This window comes from Delphinus delphis, chromosome 3, assembly GCF_949987515.2.
Source record: "Delphinus delphis chromosome 3, mDelDel1.2, whole genome shotgun sequence".
Lineage (NCBI taxonomy): Eukaryota > Metazoa > Chordata > Mammalia > Artiodactyla > Delphinidae > Delphinus > Delphinus delphis.
The window spans coordinates 12,473,787-12,499,041 of record NC_082685.1 but is presented as its reverse complement, the minus strand read 5'-3'; the positions used below and the strand labels follow the sequence as shown (position 1 = coordinate 12,499,041).

The window sequence follows — 25,255 nt, the reverse complement described above, 5'->3', positions numbered from 1 at the left end:
GCCACCTGAGGAGGCTGCAGGAGGAGCTGGGACACTGCGCAGGCTGCCTGCTAGACATGCTCACAGCAGGGGCTGGTGCCTGGGGCCTCTCCCAGCCTACCTTCAGGGCCTTGAAGGTCTCCATGAACTTCTCCAGCTCATCGGGTGGCAGGAAGTCTCCGATGAAGTGTTTGCCCCGGCCCATCTTCGTCAGCTGCTCCGCCCATTCTGCCCAGAGATGGGGTAAAGGTGAGAGGAGGAAGGAGGGTGTGGCAGTCCCACAGCAGAAGTATGAGTCCCAGGGGGAGTCTGGGGCCGTGGGGAATGAGGTAGCTGGTTGAGACCTCGAGCCCTGCTCTCCCACGCAGCCCTTGTGTACCGTGTTCAAACGCCAGTGAACACTCAGAGGACCATCCTTTTGCCACTGAAGAAACAGGCACAAAGAGGCCAAGTCTCTTGCTCAAGGCCTTACAGGCTGGATAGGTGGCTTAAGACCCCAATGTGGTGTCTCCAGGCACTTCCTGGGCCGGTGAGTGGGCTTCCTGAGCCCACAGCACCCTGAAGAAAAGGGCACCCTCCACCCCACCCCTGTAACTCGCTCCTTGGCCCACCCCGAGTCTTGTCCATCTCCATGCGCCGCAGCTGGTGCTCCCAGGTGCCCAGCTCGCTGTCCACCTCCTCGTCGCTGTCGTAGCCATGCTGGTGCTGCTGCAGCGCCTTCTCCCACAGCAGCTGCATGTCCTGCATTGCTCGCTTGTGCTGCATGATCATGTCGTACATCTGTTGCATCTGTGGGCGGCACACGCCAGTGAACAAGGCCGTGCACTGTGCGTGCAGGAAGCTAGCCCCCTCACCTCCCCTGTGCATGCTGGGCACCCCTTTTCCCCCCTCCCTGGAGCAGGCACAAGAGCAGGGCTCAGAGCAAGTGTTCAGGAAGGCACCGAGTCCTGTGTCAGGACATGCCCTGGGTTCCCTGAATCTCTATTTTGAGCAGGGAGGACCCCGGCCTGGAATCTGGAATATCCTGGGTACCATCACTGTGGACCAAATGAGGGTGACGTGGGCTCCTGACCACTGGGAGGGTCGAGGGTGATGTGATGGGGCTGCCAGCCTGGAGGAGGTGGCCCAGGTAAGCTGTCCCAGCTGTCCATATCCTCGCCACAGAGCTCCCTGCTGAGCCAGCCCTCACTCCCAAACTGCCCAACACCAACTGAACAGCTGTCGCATCATCCAGGGCACCCAGTGCCAGACAGGCTTATCCTGTACTGAGTGCTGCAGGGAACTGTAAGGAAAACTTAAATGGAGACTATCCAGTCAGGACCAACCCGCGAGCGCAGTGGGAAGTAGCTGTGGAGCATCAGCTGAGAAGGCTGCCCAGGCAGCATGAGAAGGCTCTGGGCCCAACTGTGGGCTTGGGAGGGCCCTCAGGGGGTGGCTTGCCATTGATGGGGGACCCACCTGCCCAAGAGCCTCTCCCCTGACTGTGGATTCACCCGGCACAGGGAGGCACAGGAAGAATACACGTGACCACTGCACCACGGGGCAGGGTGGGAGACGATACTCCACCAGCCCCTCGGAGCCTGCCTGCCCTGCCCCCCAGGGCCTTACCTCCTGCTGCTCCTTCAGCTGCTTCTTCTGGGCATCCGAAAGCTCTGTGACACCCACCAGACCCACGGGCTTCCCCTTCTCGTAGCCTAGACCCTTGAGGTCCTGAACTAGAAACAAGACACAGGCTGGTCAGCAACAGACACGTGGGCTTGGCCGTGCATCTGTGTCCCAGGCAGAGTCCATGTGCTGACGACACCTGACGCACGTGGCCCATGTGGCAGGACACTTAAGTTGGAACAGTTAGTACGCATGTCACTTGATGACCTCGGGGGGCTTTGCTCCGCTCTATCGTGTGTACTCAGTTCCATCCCCACATGACTGCTCCAGGCAGGCTCTGTGACCCCACACTGCAAATGCTGACACCAAAACTCAGGAGGTCTGGGGCCTCACTCAAGGTCACACAGCTAATGGGTGACAAGGCAGGGAATCTGCAAAGCCAGAGATGCTTGCACACAGGCTCTTGGAAGTAAGCCCCACGGTGAGCAGATACCTTATGTAGACACACAGGTCTGGAGTCTGGCAGAAGACTCAGCTGCGTGGTTCTGTTAGCTCCTTCTGGGGAAGCAGCCAACCATCTTTAAAGCAACTGACATTTAAGCTGGCATCCCCTCTGGAGCTTGGCTGGAGCCTGCAACGCTAACTCACATCAAGATGCTGCAATGGCCCCATCTGGGTGGTGGAAACAACCACCCCTCAGGTGGTGGCTTCCTGGGGAAGAAGCCAGGCAGAACGGGGTGCAGAGGCCCCTCTGGGGGGATGGAAAGAGCCAGGTCTTCCCAGCTCAACGGGACTGTGTTGTCGCCTGCAAGAACCACCCGCAGGTGCTCCTGGACCCTAAGATTGCACACCAATCCCTCCTCGGTCTATGGGGGCTCTGAAAGATGTTGGAGAGCCCCATGGAGAGAGCAAGGGAGCCAAGGTCTGAGCAGCCTGCTGTGTGCCTGGATCACGTCCACAGTCCCTTTCCTCCTTGGGCGACTTCACCAGTGAGCAGGCAGGTGGGGGCTGCCCACGCTCCCCTGGGGACAATGTGGGCCAGTGGGGCTTGAATCTGAACCTGAGACTTCGGAGCCTGTACTTGTCCCCTAGAATGTGAAGGACCTGGCAGCTGGGGCTGGACCTTGCGGACACGATCTCAGAGACGGGGGTGTGCGTGCGTCAGAAGAGCCCTCACATCTGAGCACCCTCCTTTACTGCGGGCACCAGGTTTGGCACTTGAGCAGCAGTCCGACCCTAGGCACCCTCAACCCCGGGTAGAAGTGCTATCTAGGGCCCCAGGGAGTACCAGACTTTTCAGTCAGCAGCTTTTCTCTTTGGCCAAGGGAGGCACTCAGCCAGAGACCACTCTCAGAGCTGGGCGGGCAGGGCCAACAGGCCAGGCCAGCCCTGTGACCTGGGGGAGATGCCTTCCCCCTCAGCCCATCCTTGTGTGGCAAATGTGGGTGTTGGCGCCAGGGCATATATGGCTCTTCTTTGTGCCTGTGTGTCCAGCTCCAGTGAAGTCAGGGGTGAGGGAGGTTGAGAGAGTTCTGCCCATGGTGCAGGCTGCGTGGTGAGGGAGTCAGACAGACGGCATGAGACGGCCAATTAACAGTCACCAACATCATCTGCAAAATGTGATGACAACAGACCCCCACCCTTATGGGTTTGTGGTAGAAAATGAGAAATGAGGCCACACGTTGGCTGTCCCTGAAACTGTTGTCAAGGAGGGAGACGCTGGAGATCATTGTGCAAAATTGACTGTAGCAATAATTGTTCTTATCACTGTGCGTTTCCTGAGCTTTCTATGACAAAACTGAATCCAAGTACTTTAAAGCTTAAGGGAGAAAACAGGACTATCTATATGCTGTCTGTAAGAGACTTACTTTAGATACAAAGACACAAGTAGGTGAAAGTCAAAGGAAGGAAAAAGAAATTTCAAGCAAATAGTAACCAAGACAGAGCTGCACTAGCCATACTACTATCAGACAAAATATACTTTAAATCAAAAAAGGTTTATGAGAGACAAAGAAGGATGTTATATATTTACAAAGATTTGATACAGAAAGAAGATATAACAATTAAATATACACACAGACCTAACAACAGAGCCCCAAGATAAATGAAGCAAAAATTGACAAAACTGAAGGGAGAAATAAACAGTTCCATAGTAACTGTTAGAGATTTCAATACCCTATTTTAAATAATGGACAGAAAATCAGTAAGGATATAGAGGACTGAACAACACTATAAACCAACCAGACCTAATAGATATCTTTAGAACATGCAATCCAACAACACCAGAATACACAGTATTCTCAAGTACACATGGAACATTCTCCAGGATAGATCCTTTGTTAGGCTACAAAACAAATTTTAATAAATTTTAAAAGACAAATCATACCAGGTATCTTTTCTGATCACAATGGAATAAAGCCAGAAATCAGTAATGGAAGGAAAACTGGAAAATTCACAAACATGGAAATTAAACACACTCCTAAACAACAAATGGGTCAAAGAAGAAACCACAAGAGATCAGAAAATGCTTAGAGATGAATGAACACAACAGCGCAGCACACACCAAAACTTCTGGGGTGTAGCAAAAGCAGCGCCAAGAGGGAAATGTATAGCTGTAGATGCTCACGTCAAAAAAGAAGATAGGGCTTCCCTGGTGGTGCAGTGGCGAAGAATCCGCCTGCCAATGCAGGGGACACGGGTTCGAGACCTGCTCTGGGAAGCCCCCACACGCTGCGGAGCAACTAAGCCCGTGCACCACAACTACTGAACCTGTGCTCTAGAGCCCAGGTGCCACAACTACTGAGCCCGTGTGCTGCAACTACTGAAGCTCGCATGCCTAGAGCCCGAGGTCCAGAACAAGAGAAGCCACTGCAATGAGAAGCCCGTGCACCGCAACAAAGAGTAGCCCCAGCTCGCCACAACTAAAGAAAGCCCGCGTGCAGCAACGAAAACCCAATGCAGCCATAAATAAATAAATAGATAGACAGATAAATAAATAAATAAAGACCTCTGATCAATACCTAACTGTACATCTTAAGGAACTAGAGAAAGAAGAGCAAACTAATTCCAGAGCTAGCAGAATGAAGGAAATAACGATTAGAATGGAAACAAAAGAAACAGGAAATACAAAATAGGAGAGAAAAATCAATGAAACCAAAAGTTGGTTTCTTGAAAAGACCAACGAAATGGACAAATCTTTAGTCAGACTGCCTAAGAAAAAAACAGAAAAGACTCAACTACTAAAACAACAGGGGGATACAGCAGTCCACTTTATCTGCAGGGGATACATTCCAAGATCCCTCTAGTAGAAGCCTGAAACTACACATAGTACTGAACCCCGTGTATACTATATATACATACATACGTGTGATAAAGTTTAATTTATAAATTAGGCACAGTAAGAAATTAATGACAATAGCTAATAATAAAATAGAACACTTATAACAACATACTATTATAAAAGTTATGTGAATGTGGTTTTTCTCTCCCTCTCAAAATATCTTATCACAAATGTAATGCCTTTTCCATTTTAACTAAGTACTCAGCACACACTGTGGCCATAACTTTCGCAGTTTGAGGTACGACAGCAAAACTAGCACAAACTTCTTTTTCCTTCTTCACAATTTCACGGATAGATGATTTGTTCTTACCATAGATCTTGGAGACCTCAGCTTAAGTCAAGAACTTTTACCCTTTCACTTAAAGGAAATACTTGACAGCTTCTCTTTGGCATGTCTACATTGCCAGCATCACTACTCTGTGCTGTGAGGCCATTATTAAGTAAAATAGTAAAATAAGGATTATTTGAACATAAACACTGCAATACCATGACAGTCAATCTGATAACGGAGTGACTACTGGTGACTAATGGGTGGGATATGCTGGTCAAAGGGATGATTCACATCCCAGGCAGGGTGGAACAGACAGCACGAGATTTCCTCGCAATACTCAGAATGGCACAAACTGGATCACCTAGGACGGCACAAACTACCAAAACTAACTCAAGAAGTAACAGAAAACTTGAATAGACCTATAACAAGTAAGGGGACTGAATCAATAATCAACTCTCCCCTCCAGCCCACCAAAGAAAAGCCCAGAACCAGATAAATGCACTGGTAAATTCTACCCAAGATTTAAAAGAAGAGTTAACACCAATTCTTCTCAAATTCTTCCAAAAAGTTAAAGCAGGACACACTTCCTAACTCATTCTATGAGGTCAGCATTATCCTGATACCAAAAGCAGACAAAGACAATATAAGAAAACTACAGACCAATAATCCTTATGAGTATAAATGCAGACAGAAATCTGCAACAAAATATTAGCAAACCAAATCCATCAGCATGTAAATAATTAGTAAACTAATTATTTACTACAACGGAGGGGGATTTATTCCAGGAATGCAAGGGTGGTTTCATCATACAAAAATCAATCAATGTAATACTCCACATTAATAGAATGAAGGGAAAAACCCACATGATCATTTCAATTGATGTAGAAAAAGCACTTGACAAAATCTAACACTCTTTCATGATAAAAACACTCAATAAACTAGGAACAGAAGGGAACTTCTTCAACATGACAAAGGTCATCTATTAAAAACATACAACAACATCATACTCAATGGTGAAAGAACAAAAGCTTTCCCCCCTAAGATCAGGAACAAGGCAGGGATGCCTGCTTTCACCACTTCTGTTCAGCACAGTACTGCAAATCCTAGCCAGAGCAATTAGGCAAGAAAAAGAAATAAGAGGCATCCAAATTGGAAAGGAAGAAGTAAAACTATCCTTATCTGCAGATGACATGATCTTATGTGTAGAAAACCCTAAAGACTGTTACCCCAATAAATGAATTTAGCAAAAGATAAAAGATACATAATCAACACACAAAAAATCCGTTGTATTTCTTATACTAACAACAAATAATCCAAAAAGGAAATTTTAAAAAAATTCCATTTGCAACAGCATCATAAAGAGTAAATCACTTAGGAATAAACTTAACAGAGGTACAAGACTTGTACAACAGAAAGACAAAACACATTGAAAGAAATTAAAGGAAACCTAAGTAAATGGAAAGCTGTCCCATGTTCTCAGATTGGAAGACTTAAAATGTTGTTAACATGTCAATACCTCCCAAAGCAACCTACAGATTAATACAGTCCCTATCAAATCCCAACAATGTTTTCTGCAGAAATGGAAAAGCCCATCTGGAAATTCATACAAAAATTCAAAGGACCTCGAATAGTCAAAGCGTGAGAAAGAGGAACAAAGTTGGAAGACTGACACTCCCGATTTCAAAATTTCCCACAGAGCTACAGTAATCAAAACAGTGTGCTACTGGCATAAGGATAGATATATAAACCAGTGTAATAGAGCAGAGAGCCCCAAAATAAACTTTCTATGGGATTTTTGACAAGGGTGTCAAGAGACCATTCAATGGAGAAAGAACAATAGTCTCTTCAACAAATGGTGCTGGGAAAATTGGATCTCCACATTTAAAGAAATGAAGTTGGACACTTACCTTATAACATATATAAAAATTAATTCAATTTAAGAGCTAAAACTATAAAACTCTTAGAAGAAAACATAAGGGCATATCTTCAAGACTTTGGATGTGGCTACGGTTTCTTAAGACCAAAATCATAGGCAACAAAAGAAAAAATAAATTGCACTTCATTAAAATTTAAAACTTCTGTGTATCAAAGGACATTAAGAGGATGAAAATACAGCCCATAAAACTAGAGAAAATTTTTGCAAATCATGTATCTGAATGGGGGTTAATATCTAAAACATTTAGAGAACTCCTACAACTCAATAACAAAAAGACATACAACCCAATTAAAAAATGGGCAAAGGACTAAAACAGACATTTCTCCAACTAAACTATAAACTGACCAATAACACATGAAAAGATGCTCAACACCATTAGTCATTAGGGAAATGCAAATCAAAACTACAATTTGATTTCACTTTATACTTATTAGAATAGCTATACAATAAAGTGAGAATGAGAAGAAACTGGAACCCTTGTGCACTGCTGATAGGAATGTAAAATGGTGCAGCTGCTGCAGAATGCAGTTTGGCAATTCCTCAATAAGTGAAACAGAATTACCGTAAGACCCAGTGATTCCACTCCTAGGTATATACAAAAAAGAATCAAAATCAGGGGTCCGAACGGTATTTGTAGGCCAGTGGTCACAGCAGCACTACTCACAATCGCCAAAAAGTGAAAATAACCCAAGCTTCTAAACAACTGATGAATGGATAAACAAAATGCTGTCTATCCGTACACTGGAATTCTATTCAGCTGTGGAAACAAATGAAATTCTGGCATGTGCTTCAACACAGATGAACCTTGAAAACATTACGCTCAGTGAAAGATGCCAGACCCTCCCCAGGAGGCTGAGGGAGGGGGTCGGCCCACCTGACAGAGGTGAGGGAGAAGCATCCACGTCCCTCTGCACCAGCTCGGCAGGCGGGAGCTCCACCTTGTCCTCTTCAGGACCCCACCGGCTCTTTCGCTTCCTCTTCATGTTGGCTGTGGTGGCTGGCTTCCCTGGGGCAGCTGAAGATGGGTTGACGTTGGGCAAGGGGGCAGATGAGGTAGGGCAGGCAGTGGCGGTGGGCATGGACCCCAAGGGGGTCTCAGGAGGAGATCTGCGCTTCAGTCCGAGGTCAGGTGCCGTGGGGGTGCCCGTGGGACCAGCCTTGGCTTTCCTGAACTCCTCCAGCTTCTGGCGGTAGTACTTGTACCCTTGGCTGTTGGGTTCATACAGAAAGCTGCAAAAGAGAGTGGGGGGCACACCGTCATTGGGCCTCAGCCCCCTACCCCTGATTTAGGGCAGAAGAAGCTTGGGCCTTGTGTAGGCACACTGGGGCCAGCTAGGTCACTTCGGGGTCATGTTAAGATGGAGGTCTCTGTCGTGACCCCTGCCCTGCCAGGCCTCAGTGGCTGCTGGTGCTGGTGGCCCAAACTAGAGGAACAGTGTGACATGGCCACAGTCTGTCATGATGCTGTTCCTGTGAGCTGAGGGCCACTGCAAGCCCCTACCCCATCTTTATTGGATGCCCATCACAGTATCACTGATTCCCTGCTTCGAAGGAAAAGGAGCGGGCTCTCTCAGACCTTCCCCAGGCTCTGCCAGGCTTCTTCCCCTGCTGTCCTAGATGAGTGCACCAGTGCCTACAAACCAAGAAATCCTGAGTTGCGAGAGACACCTGGTGCCAAAAAGGGCAGGATTTGTCCCAAACCTGACAGCTGGGCATATTTGTGCTCCTTTCTGATGCACCCTTGAGAGGCATCAACAGTGGACAGAGACAAAACAAAGACACTAAACATCAGAACAGACAGGGAGCTCACTAGCAGCCTTGCTGGTAGCTGTTGGTCCCCAAGTGCAGAGCAGGAGGTGCTGGGTTCAGAGCCGGCAGAGGCTGCAGCTCCTTCTGCACCTGCCCAGCATCTCTCAGGCTATGCATGTACTGAGCCAACAGTCCCACTTCTAGAGTGAAGAGTCACAGCCCAGTTCCACATAGCAAAACCTGTGCACAGCAGAGATTACAAAGCCCTTGACAAGAAGGGGCTAGACTTGCACTCATGAACCCGGAAAGACAGTCACGGCACAATGCTGTAATACAAAAGCAAAATGCAGGCTCGAGGATGCTGTAAATTCCTTTTGTATAAAAGGAAATTAGCAGAGAACAAATCCACATACTATTTCTACATGTCTACGTCAGAGATGGGAGAGGGATGGAGGACTCCCAATCCCGCTAACATCCTAGGGTGGGATGGAGGGATGGGGAGACTGTGTCATCTTCTTTGTATTCCTGGGTCATGGTACAAGCATGTACACCCTTCAGAAAACCCAGTGTGGAACATTTGTAAAAGTCAAAAGAAACAAAGATCAACAAAATCGTTAAGCCTCTAGCCAAGCTAAGAAAAAAAGAGAGAGGACACCAACTACTAACAACAGAAAAGAAAGAGGGGCCATCACTACAGATCCCACGGACATTAAAATTACTACAGATTACTATGAACAACTCTACGCCCACAAATTTGATAACCCAGATGAAATGGGCCAATTCTTTGAAAGGTACAATCTGTCAAAACTCACCCAAGAAGAACTAGACAATCTGAACAGGCCTGTTTTTATTAAATAAATTGAATCAGTAATTAATAACCTTCCAAAAGTTCACTGGTGAATTTCACCAAACATTTAGGGTAGAAATTATACCAATTCTGTACAATCCCTTTCAGAGGATAGAAGCAGAGAGAATACTTCCTAACTTACTCAGTTACCCTCATACCAAAACCAGACAAAAACATTACAAGAAAAGAAAACTATAGACCAACATCTCTCATGAACACAGATGTAAAAATCCTCAACAAAATATTAGCAAACCTAATCCACTAATGTATAAAAAGAATAGACACCACAACCAAGTGGGATTCATTCTAGGCAGGCAAGACTGGTTCAACATTTGAAAATCAAGTAATGTGGGCTTCCCTGGTGGCGCAGTGGTTAAGAATCCGCCTGCCAATGCAGGGAACGTGGGTTCGAGCCCTGGTCCGGGAAGATCCCACATGCCGTGGAGCAATTAAGCCCGTGCGCCACAACTACTGAGGCTGCGCTCTACAGCCTGCGAGCCACAACTACTGAAGCCCATGTGCCACAACTACTGAAGCCCGCGTGCCTAGAGCCCGTGCTCCGCAACAAGAGCAGCCACTGCAATGAGAAGTCCGCATACTGCAATGAAGAGTAGCCCCTGCTCGCCGCAACTAAAGAAAGCCCACGTGCTGCAGTGAAGATCCAATGCAGCCAAAAACTATGAACAAATGAATAAAATAAAATAAATTAAAAAAAAAGAAAATCAACTAATGTAATCCATCAGGTCAGCAGGCTAAAAAAGAAAAATCACATGATCATATCAATCACTGTGGAAAAAGCGTTTAATGAAACCTAATACCCATTCATGAGAAAAACTCTCAGTAAACTAGGAGTACAGGGGAACTTCCTCCACTCGATAAAGAATATCTATAAAGAACCTACAGCTAACATCATACTTAATGATGAGAAACCTCAAGCTTTTCCACTAAGAACAGAAACAAGCCAAGAATATCCCACCTCCCCAATGCTTTTCATCATCATTCTGGAAGTTCTAACTAATGAAATAAGATGAGAAAAGGAAGTAGAAGGTATACTGAGAAGAAGGAAATATAACATGATCGTCTACATAGAAAAAACAGATGAAGGACTTCCCTGGTGGTCCAGTGGTTAGGACTCTGCACTCTCACTGCTGAGAGCCCAGGTTCAATCCCTGATTGGGGAACTAAGATCCTGCAAGCCATGCGGCGCGACAAAAAATAAAAATAAAAAACACAGATGGAAGAATAGACCAAAAAACCCTGGAACTTAATAAGGTATTATAGCAAGGTTGCAGGATACAAGGTTAAAATACAGAAGTCAATCACTCTTCTATATACCACCAATGAACAAGTAGAACTTGAAACTAAAAACACAATACCATTTACATTAGCATTCCCCCATATAAAATAGGTAAAGGGTAACAAAATATGTACAAGATCTATATGAGGAAAACTAAAAAACTCTGATGAATGAATTCAAAGAAGAACTAAATAAATGAAGAGCTATTCCTTGTTCAAAGATAGGAAGGCTCAATGTTGTCAAGTTGTCAGTTACTCCCAACTTGATTTCTAGATTCAAAGCAATTCCAGTCAAAATCATTTATTCTGTGGATACTGACAAACTCATTCTAGAGCTTATATAAAGAGACAAACAACCCACAATAGCCAACACAATACTGAAGAAGAAGAACAAAGTTGGAGGACTGATACTACCTGACTTCGGGACTTACTGTAAAGCTACAGTAATCAAGGCAGTGGCGTATTAGTGAAAGAATGGACAAAGAGATCAACAGAACAGAATAAAGAGCCCAGAAACAGATCCACATACATATAGTCTGTTCTTTGACAAAGGAGCAAAAGCAATACAATGGAGCAAAGACAGTCTTTTCAACAAATGGTGCTGAAACTGGACATCCACATGCAAAAAAACCACAAACAAACAAAGAATCTAGAAACAGACCTCATAACCTTCACAAAAATTAACTAAAAATGTATCACTGACCTAAACGTAAAACATAAAACTATAAAACATAGAAGAATACCTACATAACCTTGGGTATGGCAATAACTTTTTAGATACAACACCAAAGGCATGATCCATGAAAGCAACTGATAAGCTGGACTTCATTAAAATGAAAAACTTCTGCTCTGCAAAGGACAACATCAAGAGAATGAGGAGAAAAAGCCACAGACTGGGAGAAATATTTGCAAAAGACACATCTGATAAAGACTGTTATGCAAAATATACAAAGACTTCCCTGGTGATGCTGTGTTTAAGAATCCGCCTGCCAATGCAGGGGACACGGGTTTGATCCCTGGTCCGGGAAGATCCCACGTGCCATGGAGCAACTAAGCCCGTGCGCCACAACTACTGAGCCCATGCACTGCAACTACTGAAGCCCGCAAGCTTAGAGCCCATGCCCCGCAGCAAGAGAAGCCACTGCAATGAGAAACCCGCGTACTGCAATGAAGAGTAGCCCCCGCTCACCACAACTAGAGAAAGCCCACGCGCAGCAATGAAGACCCAACACAGCCAGAAAAAAACAAACCAAAAAACAAACAAAAAAATCCAAAATATACAAAGAACTCTTAACACCCAACAATAAAAAAAACAAGCCAATTAAAAAATGGGGGCTTCCCTGGTGGTGCAGTGGTTGGGAGTCCACCTGCCGATGCAGGGGACACGGGTTTGTGCCCCGGTCGGGGAAGATCCCACATGCCGTGGAGCGGCTGGGCCCGTGAGCCACGGCCGCTGAGCCTGCGCGTCCGGAGCCTGTGCTCCGCAACGGGAGAGACCACAACAGTGAGAGGCCCATGTACCGCCAAAAAAAAAATAGGGCCAATGACCTTAACACATGACTCACCAAAGATTTACAGATGGCAAGTAAGCATTATGAAAAGATACTTCCCTTCATGTCATCAGGAAAATGCAAATCAAAACAATGAATATCACTACACATCTATAAGAACGGCCAAAATCCAAAACACTGACAACATCAAATGTTGATATGGAGCTACTGAAACTCTCATTCGTTGCTGCAGGGAATGCAGATGGTACAAGCCATTTTGGAAGACAGGCTGTTTCTTACAAAACTAAATATACCATACAATCCAGCAATCACACTTCTTGGTATAAAAGAGTTGAAAATTTATGTCCACACAAAAACCCTGCACACTGATGTTTACAACAACTTTGTTCATAATTGCCAAAACTTGGGAGCGACCAAGATGTCCTGCAGGAGGTGAATATTAAATAAACTGCGGTACATCCAGACAATGGAAAATTATTAAGTGCTAAAAAGAAATGGGCTATCAAGCCAAAAAAAGACTCAGAGGGCTTCCCTGGTGGCGCAGTGGTTGAGAGTCCGCCTGCCAATGCAGGGGACATGGGTTCGTGCCCCGGTCTGGAAAGATCCCACATGCTGCGGAGCGGCTGGGCCCGTGAGCCATGGCCACTGAGCCTGCGCGTCCGGAGCCTGTGCTCCACAACGGGAGAGGCCGCAACAGTGAGAGGCCCGCGTACCGCAAAACAAAACAAAACAAAAACAAAAAGACTCAGCGCAACCCTAAATACATATTACTCAGTGAAGGAAGCTAATCTGAAAAAGCAACATACTATGATTCCAATTATATGACATTCTGGAAAAGGCAAAACTACGTGGTTGCCAGGGGTTAGGGAGGAAAAAGGGATGAACAGGCAGAACACAGGGAATATTAGGGCAGTGAGAATACTCTGTATGATATCATAATGATGGATACATGTCATTACGCATTTGTCCAAACCCATAGAATACGCAACACCAAGAGTGAACCCTAACTATAGACTTTGGGTGATCATGATGTGTCAACGTAGGTTCATCAATTGTAACAAATATACTATCCTGGTGGGGGATGTTGATAATGGGGGAGGCTGTGCATGTTTCGGGGAAGGGGGCACATGGGAAGTCTCTGTAGCTTCCCCTCAATTCTGCTGCGAACCTAAAACTGCTCAAAAAATAACATCTTAAAAAAAATTAAGAGACGAAAGCAAGAAGTCGTTCAAAGAGGGAAGGGAGCAGATGGCTGAATTTAAAAAAGACTCGTAGCAACCAGGACATGGATTTAAAGTGATTTGGTTCCTCCAAGAAAAGCAGACTGGGGAATTCGCCCACTGGGGCAGGGGGGCAGCTCCTAACGGGGTGGGTCTCCTCTAGGCTCACAAGCTTGCCTCTTCCTGGTCTCAGCTGCTGATTCATGCTGATTCTCTGAGAGGCAGCACCCAAGAGCCCCCCATGGGTATGCCTGTCTGCGAGGAGCATAACAGCTCACTATGGGCCCAGGGCACAGGTGCAGGGGATTCTACAACGAAGACCCCCTCTGACTGGTGTAATCCCACCCACAGGGTTAACCAAAGTTATCACTTTAGTGTCTTTTCCTTCCAGACTTTTTCCACTGCAGATTTATTTGAACAGAGCTGTGATTCTATTTTCCGTATCCTGATATTTTAAGAATTTCTTAACCCGACAACATAAGGCTTTCCTGTCAGAATGCAGTGTAGCATGGTGGTAAAGGCATCTCCACCAACTGGCCTCCTTGCCTTGCTCACCTGTTAAAGGCCAACACGCCAGGCGGTTGTAAAGAACAACATGGTTCACCCGGGTGATGTGTTAAGAGTCACACATGGCTTGAGGTGTGCTGGTTGCTACCACCTTCAACAACTTGCCTTCCGATGGCCACGATTCCACTGGGGAGATGCAGTTATAGGAGTTTAGCCCACTGGGGCTGGACTTTCATTGTGTTACTAATTTTTCAAGACTATGACAGTGCTATATATATAACATTATTTCTGGGGATGGCATCTCAGAAGTAGAATGACTGGTCAAAGGAACAGACATTTCCAGCTTCTTTACGGATGAGCACAGCTATTACAATTGTTTCCCAAAACTCACAGCTGCTGGGAAATCAGAAGGGAAGGGCCCAGAGCGGCAGGAACACGGGTGGCTGTTAGATTTGGGGTGAGAGGAGCTGCCTTGCACCTGACCCCATGTGAAGATGAAACAGTCTGCTTGGTATGAACCTGCATGCCTTGCCCAGGTCCAATGTGTGGAGTGCCAACTGTAGTTCAGCTCTGGTGTTGAAATGAGCTCCCCCAGACCACGCTGGTCACCTTCAGCTACTTCTCTGCCAGACACCCCCAGGCTCTGTCCTCATCCGTGGCAGTCACCCTCTAGCCTCCATCAAAGCCACACCCAACAAGCTGGATGCCTGCCAGTAATGCCCCCACAAGGCGCAAGAGCTGCAGGGAGGGCCTGGAGTCACTTGTGGTGATAATGTCTCTTCGCTTTGACCCCAGGGAAAAGGCTCGGCTGGAGCTGCTGAGCCCTGGACCCCTGTGACCAGGGAGAGCCACTTGCGCTGGGGGTTTTGTACAGAATTCCACTACCTCGCCCACTTTGCCTGAGATAGATTTTTTGTCAGCTCTTGTCACGCTAAGTGACAGTACACTAAGTTTCCTGTTTAAATAAACTTACTTAGGTAAATGAAGAAGAAAAAAAAAAGACGTAGTGACTTATACCGTAACACTGCAACACTGGTTTGGGTAGTGCAGAGTGGTGGCCGATATCACTACTTTGCGAGGAGATCCTGGGTCTCCTGAACTCTAGACCCAAACACCCCACAGCCCCCACGAAAGCTCCTAGCTGCCCAGGTACCAGACACAGGGACACCTGAAACCCTCAGCAGCCCTTCCCCACCCCCGGCCCCACGCGATGGTTCCCTTCTGTCCCCATGTGCCTCAACCTGGTGTGCCTGACCACCCTCCACAACTGTGGCCAGATGATCCTGGAAGAACAGTTGACCCTGTCACTCCCTATGCAGACCCTCCAAAGGCTCTCAGTGGACACCTGAGCCCTCTGGGACCCAGCCCGGCCCGGCTCCAAGGCCCATCTGCACTGCGTCAACGCTCACCCTGCTCCCCCGCCAAGGTGGCACAGCGCCCGCCATCTCTGCCACTTCAGTCCTGCGTGGCAGTCCCTCCAGACGCCCTTCACTTTGTTCCATGTCTAGCTCAGGCTGGCTCACATGTAGTAGATGCGACTGGCCGCCTGCCCGGCATCCGCACCTTCTTCTTTCTTCCTGAGTCCCTGATGGTGTCTAGAGCTGCAGAATCGACCAGCCCAGATGGCTGCTGCTCTAGCACATTCGTTAAAAGCGCCATCGCATCTCCTCACTGACTGAATGGGGACTTGTGTTACTCGTGGCCAAGTGTCCTCATGGGTGCGTCACCTCCACAACAGGTTCAGCGTCCACCTCACAAACCTCTGCCGGCCCCCGCCCTGCAGCAGTGACCACCCCTCCCACACCCCAACATCCAGCCCCCCGACCCGCCTTCCCCCACAAAGAGCTGGGGCTGAACCCACCCAACGAATGACAGAGCGGGGGGAGCACAGACCCAGCCTGAGGGAGTGGTGTGTGACTCTGTGGCTGGGAACAGCAGGGAGGCCAGGATACTTGTCCCACCCACTCTGTGGAACCTGCACACAGGCTGTGGGTTCCCCCTCCCCAGAGCCTGAGGTATCACATTCCCTGCTTTCCTGCCATTTCCCTTGTCGTAAAGATGAGACCCTCAGGATGCAAACAGTGAACAACAATTCTGTGAGTTTCTGCTCGAGAGCCTGGCCTATTCTGTTACAAGGGAGCAAGGCAAGTGCTAGAGACTTTCTCCATGAGGCACCTGGAAAACACAAGGCCCCAAAGGTCCCCACACACCTGCCTCAGAGATGATTCAGGGCACCGATGTGCACCTGGGGAATGCCTATGCGGTGGCACGCCTAAACTCTGTGGTCAGAAACTCCTGGACCTGAGTCCTGGCCCTGCCAACTTCTTGCCATGGGACCCTAGCACGTCTCAATACCACACCAAGCCCATTTTCTCAGCGGGGGAGCTGTGACTAGGGTGAGAGGTTACCTCTCCAGTGGGTTCCCCCCCACCGCTTACCTGAATGCCTGGTTCTCGCGGTTGTTCTGGAGGGCAATGGTTTCCACCTCGGGACCCCCATCCGCTATGAACCTGGCCAACTTTTCTGCGAGGTTCTTGACCTCTTCATCCTCTGGGGGTGAAACTTTAAGCAGGCTGTCAGTACTGAGCTCAACTCACCACACCCAACAGCCTAATTTCTGCTAAGAACCCCGGGCAACAAGAGGGGTTTATTTTAGGAACAATACAAAGAAAAACAGGCAAATGGGAATCAGATTACTGCACTGGAACCAAACACCTAAATTAATATAATAATATATCTTGAGCTTCTGCCCCCCACACCCGACCCCTTCCCACCCCTGGGGGTTTTGGACCCACACTGGGACATGGGAACAGAATGTGAGGGAGAGTCTGGGTCCAGGCTGGAGAGATGGGAATCCCCACCTCAGTCTTTCTGCTGGCAGCTGTCCCCCCCAGGTCACATGGGGGGATGGGCCTGGCCCACCTCTCCTGGGAAGAAGGTCAGGGCAAGGGACTGCAAGTGACAGACATGATGAACCAACGTCTGTGGCCCACATTTGGCTTAAACATCAATCCCCCTGCTGCCCACCAGCACCTGGCTGGGGTTTCACTTCATTACAGCTGGAGACCAGGCAGCATCTCACCCTCCCGACACTCATCCCACCAGCTGACCGTTTTTGTCTCCTGGCCCCCCTCGACAAGTGTCAGTCACTCCATTTGTCTCTAGGTGTCCTCAGTGCCCAGCACGCATCAGGTGCTCATTAGCACTTGTGAAAATGACCATGAACCAAGGGGCAAATGTTCCTCCCCTGTGCCCCGTTTACATGCACAGGGCTGAGCTCCTGGACATGACCTTGACCTTTACCTTGACCCTTAGATTTCATCTCAGAGCACTGGCAGGGAGGGCAGTGCTGGTCCCAGCATGACCCCAGCCCCCTGGGAGGGCATAGACCTGCACTGTCAACGCCACCCCACACCACGACGGGTTCCAGAAAAGGAACCCCGATTCCACCTGGGGCGTGGTTTGTCCACACGCCTCCCTAGAACCTCCCACCCACTTCAGCCACCTACCTTTCTGAGAGGCTGCCTGCAACTTCTGTGCTTCCTTTCTTATCTCAGCCACCTTCTTTCTGTAGTAGAGGAATTCCCTGCTATTCTTATCATGCAAAAACCTGGAGAGTTTTGTAAAACAAAGAGTGGAAAATGAGCAACGGGGATGGGTGGACCCATGCAGCTTCTGAACACATACTGTGCAAAAGCAAGCTGGTGAGCAGAGACACCTAGATGGGGCCCAAAAATAAGTCTCCACACCACACTGGGGCCCCTTGCTACCTCTGGTGTGAATTAGAAAGCTCTCAGAACAGTATCTGGCCCACGCAAGTAAGCACCCAGCCCCGGGCAGCTTCAGTCACCACCAGGGTTTTACAAGAACATTTGCATGTACTAACATGTGGCAGGAACATTAAGTAGCAGTGGTCTTCCCCTCCCAGAAGTACTTACGAAAATGCTGGGTTATCCTTGTAGTTCTCCATAGCTACTTTTTCTAACTCGGGGCCTCCTTCTGCCACAAAGCGGGCCAATTTCTCTATCACTTTCCGAGTCTCGGCTCCCTCTGGGGGTGAAACTTTAAGGAGGCTGTCAGTACTGGGGTTCAACTCACACACCCCACAGTCAACAGGCACACTCTCTCTACGGACCACAAGGACAGAGGGGTCGGGGGAGAAGAGGGTGAAATGCGGGAGGTTGTCGGGCGTCCCGGGTCCATGCACAAAGCACCATGATGAGGGGTGAGTCGGTCTAGACAGCCTTTGCGAGACATGCTGGAGGGAGAAAAGTGTGTGAGCCTCCCAAAGGCCAAGCCAGTCCCCAGGCTGGCAGGGAGATGTTGGAAAACATAGCCACCCTCCCCCTCCTTTTGTGGAATGCTCAATCCCTTTCTTTACCAGTGTTCAGTACAATAAATCAATTCCCTTTCATCCTTCAAAGACAAATTCTTTTTTTTTAAATATCATTACAAACTCTGATTTTAAGATGTCAGTGGGTTTCAATCCAACACAATTAATATCATCATAGAAGCTCAATCACCCCCTCTGTGGCCAGTGGAGCCTCTTCAAGCTGGCTCCCGAGGCCTTTGGACATGACCCCAGTCTCTGATGGCCTCCTCGATACCTGCTGGGACAGGGCACTTCAGGATCATCTCAGACGCTTCCTGCCCAGACCTAGAGCCAGCCATTTCTCCAAGAAGTCCTGGTTTCCATGAGTGAGAACATGTGTTTCCAGACCAACATCTGGGAGCTAGGGACACTCATTGCAACGGGTTTAATTGTTACCTCAGAGCACTTTCAGTGAACACCACTAAAAAATATATTTTGGGGGCTTCCCTGGTGGCGCAGTGGTTGAGAGTCCGCCTGCCGATGCAGGGGACATGGGTTCGTGCCCCGGTCCGGGAAGATCCCACATGCTGCGGAGCGGCTGGGCCTGTGAGCCATGGCCGCTGAACCTGCACGTCCGGAGCCTGTGCTCCGCAACGGGAGAGGCCACAACAGTGGGAGGCCCGCGTACCGACAAAAAAACCGAAACAAAAAAAACATACATATGTGTATATATATATATATATTTTTTTTTTTATTAGCCTCCACTTTGAGCCACATGGAACTTGCTTTTGTATTTACTGCTGGCCTGTTTCTGAGACTGTCAGCCACCATACAGCTCACATCCCTCATAGGAAAACTCCCAGAAGAAATTTCTTGATGTCAGTCAGTGTTTAGGAATGTTTGCTCCTCCTGGCAATGGGGCCAGACACTGAGCCTGTGGCCACTCTTATTCCCCCTGCTGCTTGTACTGCCAGGAAGCTCGCGGGGTTGGGGTGGCGGGGTACAACATGTGGCCTAAGGAGGACCTATAAGAGGTCTCAGAGACATTCTGTGTCTACCTTTTTCCTAAGCCTCATCCTCCTCCCACATGCCTGGCAACAACCCTGACCTGGTCACTTTACAAGCACAGGTGCTTTTCTGAGGCTGTATCAACAGCAGGCCATAAAAGCCTCAAGGGCCTTGAGACACCCACTGCCCCTCATAAAGCAGCAGTTCCCAGCAGGGTACCCTTGAACTGCCAGGGCCCCTCTCTGAGGAAACACCACACTCACTGACTCCATTCTGACTAATGCTCCAAGCTTCGAGGTTGGCCCCTGATCTGTTTAGATAAACGGCCTGAAGCCGGCACCCTCATCCAGAACAAGAGGCCTAGAGGCTGTCATGGCATGATTATATGGTCGCTTCAGTCTGTCCTGTCAGGCAGACATAACTGTGCTAGCCATCCTGGAGCAGAGGTGGCCTAGGGCCAGGACTTCACACAGCTCGTTCTCCACACAGCACCGAAGTCTCGTTCTGAATATGGTCATGGCTGGATGCACTAGGAGTGCCACCATCACCACCCTCCTCCACCCTCCTCCACCATGGGGCTGGAACTGGCTCACCCAAGGCCAATGACTGTCCTTCCCTGGGCAGGAGAGCACGCCCTCCAACCGGCACGCTCATACCTCTGGCCCAAACTCGTGGAGACAAGTACCCGCACTGAGGAGCTCCTCTTCTAGTACTGGATGAGGAGGGCACAAGTGAATGCTCCCCTGAGAACGCCCCCCCGGAGGCCAGCCCCCACACAAGTGGACAGTGGGTCCCACAGCTCCCAGGATGAAGCCCACACTCTGCAGCCCCTCCATGCTCCCCATGCTCTGCTCCCCACCCCTTCCTTCACCTCGCTCATCCTGAAGGCACCCCCTGACCACAGCCCCAAGCACCCCACAGCCCTGGCTGCGCTGTCCCCGGTGCCCGTGGACCCTGCTGGAGCAGCTGGGGGGCAGCCGTGGAAGGGGGGCAGCAGCCCCGGCCCCTCACCTTTGATCTCCAGCCACTGTTCATAGTCCTCCTCCTCGTCCTCGTCAGGAGACTGGAAGACGCTCGGGCGGCTGGCCACGGGCAGCTGCTTGGCATGCACGTAGTTCTTCATCTGGCCCGGCGGGCTACTGATGAGGGGGGGCCTCTTCCCGGTGCGCGGGAGCACACGAGGCGGGGCAGCGGGCGCACTCGGGCGGGCATCTTGGGATACAAGGAAGGATACCCACACTCAAGGTCTGTGGTGCAGGTTTCCTATCTTCCTGCCTAACCTGCACACCCTGAGCCCCAAGTGGCTGGGTTCTTAACTTCTCGCATAGCACTGGTAGGCAGTGAGTGACCAGAAGCACTCAGGGAGGACGCCACCCCCATTCTACAGATGAGGACCCCTGAGGCGCAGAGAAGAATCTACTGTGGTCACCCAGCCCGGGACTCTGCAGGCGGCAACTCTGGCAGTAGGTGCCTCTGATGCCTAGGGATGCTGCAGCTCTTCCGGATGAGACCTGAACCCCCACGTCCAGCTTACACTCACTCCCTCTGCTTGTCAGTAGTGGGCTGGAGCCAGTCTATTTGGGACTTTTCAAACACGACTCATGGCATGAGACCCTGCAGTGAAGAGCTCATATAGCCCTTTCTCCCTCTCTGTGGGCAAACTTGGCCTTGGGTTAACTGTCTTCACTGTTACCTGGGAAACCTGACAAAGGTTGAAGGTCAGCTGTTTCACCAGTAACTTTCTTACAGTAAAAATGAGACTGGTAAACTGCACAACCACAGATACAGGTGGGCTTCCCACAGGTGGTGATTCTCACACCTGGCGTGTCCCATGGGGCTCCTGTGGGCCAAGCGCACCCGCCCCCCGCCCCCGCCCGAAGAGGGTCCTGTTCCTTGCACCTGGGCTGCCGCTGACTCAAGCCTCAGTCCCACAACCCTGGGGCATGCTTAGTCCTGGCCCCTACCCCCTGGATCGAAACCTGGCTTCTTTGTCTCCACTTCTTGGGGGTAAGCATCTAGAGGGCAAGGTCTGCACTCTCCCCTTGGGCGTTTAGTGTGAGGACGAGTAGAATGAGGGCGCTCAATGAACGAGGGGTGAGAGGAACAAGTCTAAGGCGGGACCTGCCATTTCTGAGGTGCTGAGGGACCCTTGGGAGAGAAAGCCAGCAGGGGGAGCTCTAGGAGGAGGTGAGATGGGACAGGGGGGACTGCACTCACCTGTGCTGGTCTGTGCCTTCTGCAACTTCAGAAACTGCTGCAAGAAGCTGCCGTCGTTGGCGAACTTGTTGGAAACATTAGAGTTGTGTGCGTTTGCAATTCTAGACCCGAGACAGAGGACAGGCAGGGTAAGCCTTGAGAAGAGGGGAGGGAGCACGCCTTGCTGGCCTCAGTCCCACCCCCACCCCTGTGTTCTCACCTAAGGGGACCCAAAACAGGCCCCCAAAGATGCCAGGGAACAACTGAGTGCACAGAGCAGTCTTCAGAGAAGTAAGATGGAACAATCTTGTTCTAGTCAAAGCAATCCCACCTGTGCTGGTGTTCTCTCTACCCGCATGTTGACCTTCCCGGTCCAAAGGGCCTCCCCAAGAAGGTGGCTCAGAACCACCTGCCATACTTATTGTTAACAAATCATCTGGGCTATCACTGACTCTTACGTCCGTTTTCCCAGCTAGACTGCAGAGTTCTCAAAGGCAGGGCCTATGTCTGTACCTGCGTGTGACCGCAGTTCCATGCCTGGGTCAGCCAGCGCTTCTGTGGGTTTCACATGTGCAGAGGAAAATACCCAAAGCAATTTCTTGGTGGGAGAATTACAGGGGAATTTTATATTTTTATTACTTTCTCTTTTTGAAAAGAATATGTTTTATTTTGAAATAAGAAAAATTTATTTTTAACGAACACAAAAGCAAACCCAGGGGCCTAAATGTTTAATTCAAATTCATCTTTCCTTATCAAAAAAGTGATAGAGGCTCATTATGAGCAAATGGGAACGTGGAAAAAATCAGAAATGTAGAAAGCAAGGAGAAAACCCTAAAAAAGTCTCCTCACCTCACAAGAGCCACAATTAATACTTTGATATACTTCTTTGATTTGCCCCTTAGATTAGAAATAGAGGAAATAAGGCTGTGATCATAGCATATGTTCTACTTCTTTCGTCTTTTCCTACAGCATACTATCTTGCTCTAACCTCAGAAACTCCTCGTATGTGCTGCTTTTAGGGGTACATCCATCATACAGACACACCCAATAACTGAAAAAGCTCAGGGAGCCCACAGGTCTGAACTTTTTCCTTTAAAGTGAAGTTTTATCCTCCTAGAAATCCGTTCTAATGAAGTAAAAGTGGAAAAAAACCTAAGTAGTCAACAAAGGGCACTGGTTAAATAAATTACGAGACATCCATAAGGCAGATGGAGTGGCCCTGAAAAGTTAAATTCTTATAAATAAAGCAACCAAGCATAACGTTAAATGAAAAACAAAAAGGCAGGATATAAAACAGTATCTACAGGGTGGTCCTACTTATGTAAAAATATATTTGACTGAAAAATTGTTACAAAAATCCATCAAATGCAACCAGCACTTGCCTCTGGGTTGCAGGGTTACAACTGATTTTATTTCTTCCTCATTTTCTTCTCCTCTACTTCCCAGGTTTTCTACCACATATATGAATTATCTTTAAAGTTAAAAAACACAAGAGAGAGAGAAGGCAGTAAAAGTTATTTTATATGAAAGAGAAAGTTCTGCTGATAACCAGCCTTGGCATTAAACAAGCAGGGCCTCCTAGTGACCCTGGCCTTGTCCTCATGCTGTGTGCACCTCCCTCAGGAGGGACAGAAAGAAGGCAGGGACAATGAAGGACAAGAAAATACTTCGGGGGGAATTCTCTGGCGGTCCAGTGGTTAGGACTCCGCACTTTCACTGCCAAGGGCCTGGGTTCAATCCCTGGTCAGGGAACTAAGACCCCGCAAACCACACGGTGCGGCCAAAAAAAAACCCCCCAAAAACACTTCGGGTCAGCAGCATGTCAGCACACGAATCCCACTTGAAAACCACCCATAACAAATGGCAGAGGCTTCCCTGGTGGCGCAGTGGTTAAGAATCCGCATGCCAATGCAGGGGACATGGGGCCCTGGTCCGGGAAGATCCCACATGCCGCGGAGCAACGAAGCCCATGCGCCACAACTACTGAGCCTGCGCTCTGGAGCCCGGCCACAACTAATGAAGCCTGCGCCTGGAGCCTATGCTCTGCAACAAGAGAAGCCACCGCAGTAAGAAGCCCTCGGCAACTAGAGAGAGCCCACGCACAGCCACGAAGACCCAACGCAGCCAATAAATAAATAAACAAATAAATAAATAAAATCTATTTTTTTTTAAATGGCAGGGGTTATCACACAGCTGTTAAATGATGGCTTTTGATGAACAGATAAACAAAACATGGTCCAGCCACACAATGGAATATTATTCAGCCACCAAAAAAAGGAATGAAGTACTGACACATGCTACAAAGTGATGAACCTTGAAAACATCACGTCCAGTGAAAACAGCCAGACACAAAAGGCCGCGTATTACATGAAATATCTAGAATAGGTAAATCCACACAGACAGAAAGTAGATTAGTCGTTGTCAGGGGCTGAGGGAAGAGGGAATGGGGAGTGATTGCTAATGGGCATGGGGTTTCTTTCTGGAGTGACAAAATGTTCTGGAATTAGTGATAATAGTTGCACAATGCTGTGAATATACTGAAAATCACTAGGTTGTATAGTTTAAAAACTCAATTTTATGGCATGTAAGTCATATCTTAATATAAATAAATAAAACTTTAACACTGTGGCGGTTCTAAAGAGTTGTAACGCGGGGGTTGGGGGGAAGCTTTTCCTTTAAAAAGTGGGGGGCGGGGGAAGCGACATATGAAATTGACCACAATTTAGTGAAACAAAGCAATGACATGGGAAGGGAATATATCAAAATGGTTCTCTTGAGGCAACCTGAATGTTTCTTATTTCTGCAGCACGAAATTCTAAGGTGTTCTAAGCTTTTACAATGGGGAAAACAACCTTATTTTCAAAGCTACCTGTACTCTGCACCTACCTACCTGATGTTCCTTTTTGGCTGCCTGATCCTGGCGCTGAGATCCAGCAGCCTCCAGGGGGCCCTCTTGGAAGCAGTCCTACAGGCCTTTCCCATCTTTGTGCAAGTCCTTCCATAACCCCAGGGGTGACAGTCCACAAGCCCACCCACAGATCACTCAACATCCAGTCCCCATGTTCCTGCACACCCTGGAGGTTCCAACAAGAATAAAGTCTAAGTCCCGCCCTCAAGGAGAAGCCACGGACTCTTAGAAAAGGTGGGAGCTGGAACAGAGCCTTAGCCGAGGGCTAACATGCTCCACACTTCAGACCGCAGAGGAAGGGGCTTGTCTCTGTCAACCTCCAGCCTGAAATTGTTGGATCTTGTCGCCCTGATCACACCACCCCTGCTCAAAACTCTTGGGTGCCCTCATGATCACACCACCCCTGCTCAAAACTCTTGGGTGCCCTCAGAGCCTCTCAGGACAGTCAGGAGGAAACCCTCTCTCCTGGCTCAGAAACAGCCCCTTTGGTGCAGCAGCTCGAGCTGCCTGACACACAGGGGCTCGCCTCCCTTCTGCCCTTTGCTGTCCTTTCCTGCTTCCTCAAAGGGC

General features: G+C 48.6%; 1 protein-coding gene across 2 annotated transcripts in view; it reads right to left on the bottom strand.

The window, feature by feature from the left end:
* Window positions 1-25,255, bottom strand: part of SUGP1 (SURP and G-patch domain containing 1) — a 29,891-nt gene that overhangs the window by 2,214 nt on the left and 2,422 nt on the right. For both annotated transcript variants that reach the window (XM_060007982.2, XM_060007983.1), the window contains exons 3-11: window positions 21,799-21,899; window positions 20,593-20,793; window positions 18,200-18,323; window positions 17,771-17,871; window positions 16,700-16,823; window positions 8,006-8,361; window positions 1,588-1,694; window positions 591-768; window positions 101-207 (exon numbers count right to left, since the gene is read on the bottom strand). In XM_060007982.2, coding sequence (XP_059863965.2) covers window positions 101-207; window positions 591-768; window positions 1,588-1,694; window positions 8,006-8,361; window positions 16,700-16,823; window positions 17,771-17,871; window positions 18,200-18,323; window positions 20,593-20,793; window positions 21,799-21,899 — 1,399 coding nt within the window. The remainder of the gene's footprint in view (window positions 1-100; window positions 208-590; window positions 769-1,587; window positions 1,695-8,005; window positions 8,362-16,699; window positions 16,824-17,770; window positions 17,872-18,199; window positions 18,324-20,592; window positions 20,794-21,798; window positions 21,900-25,255) is intronic.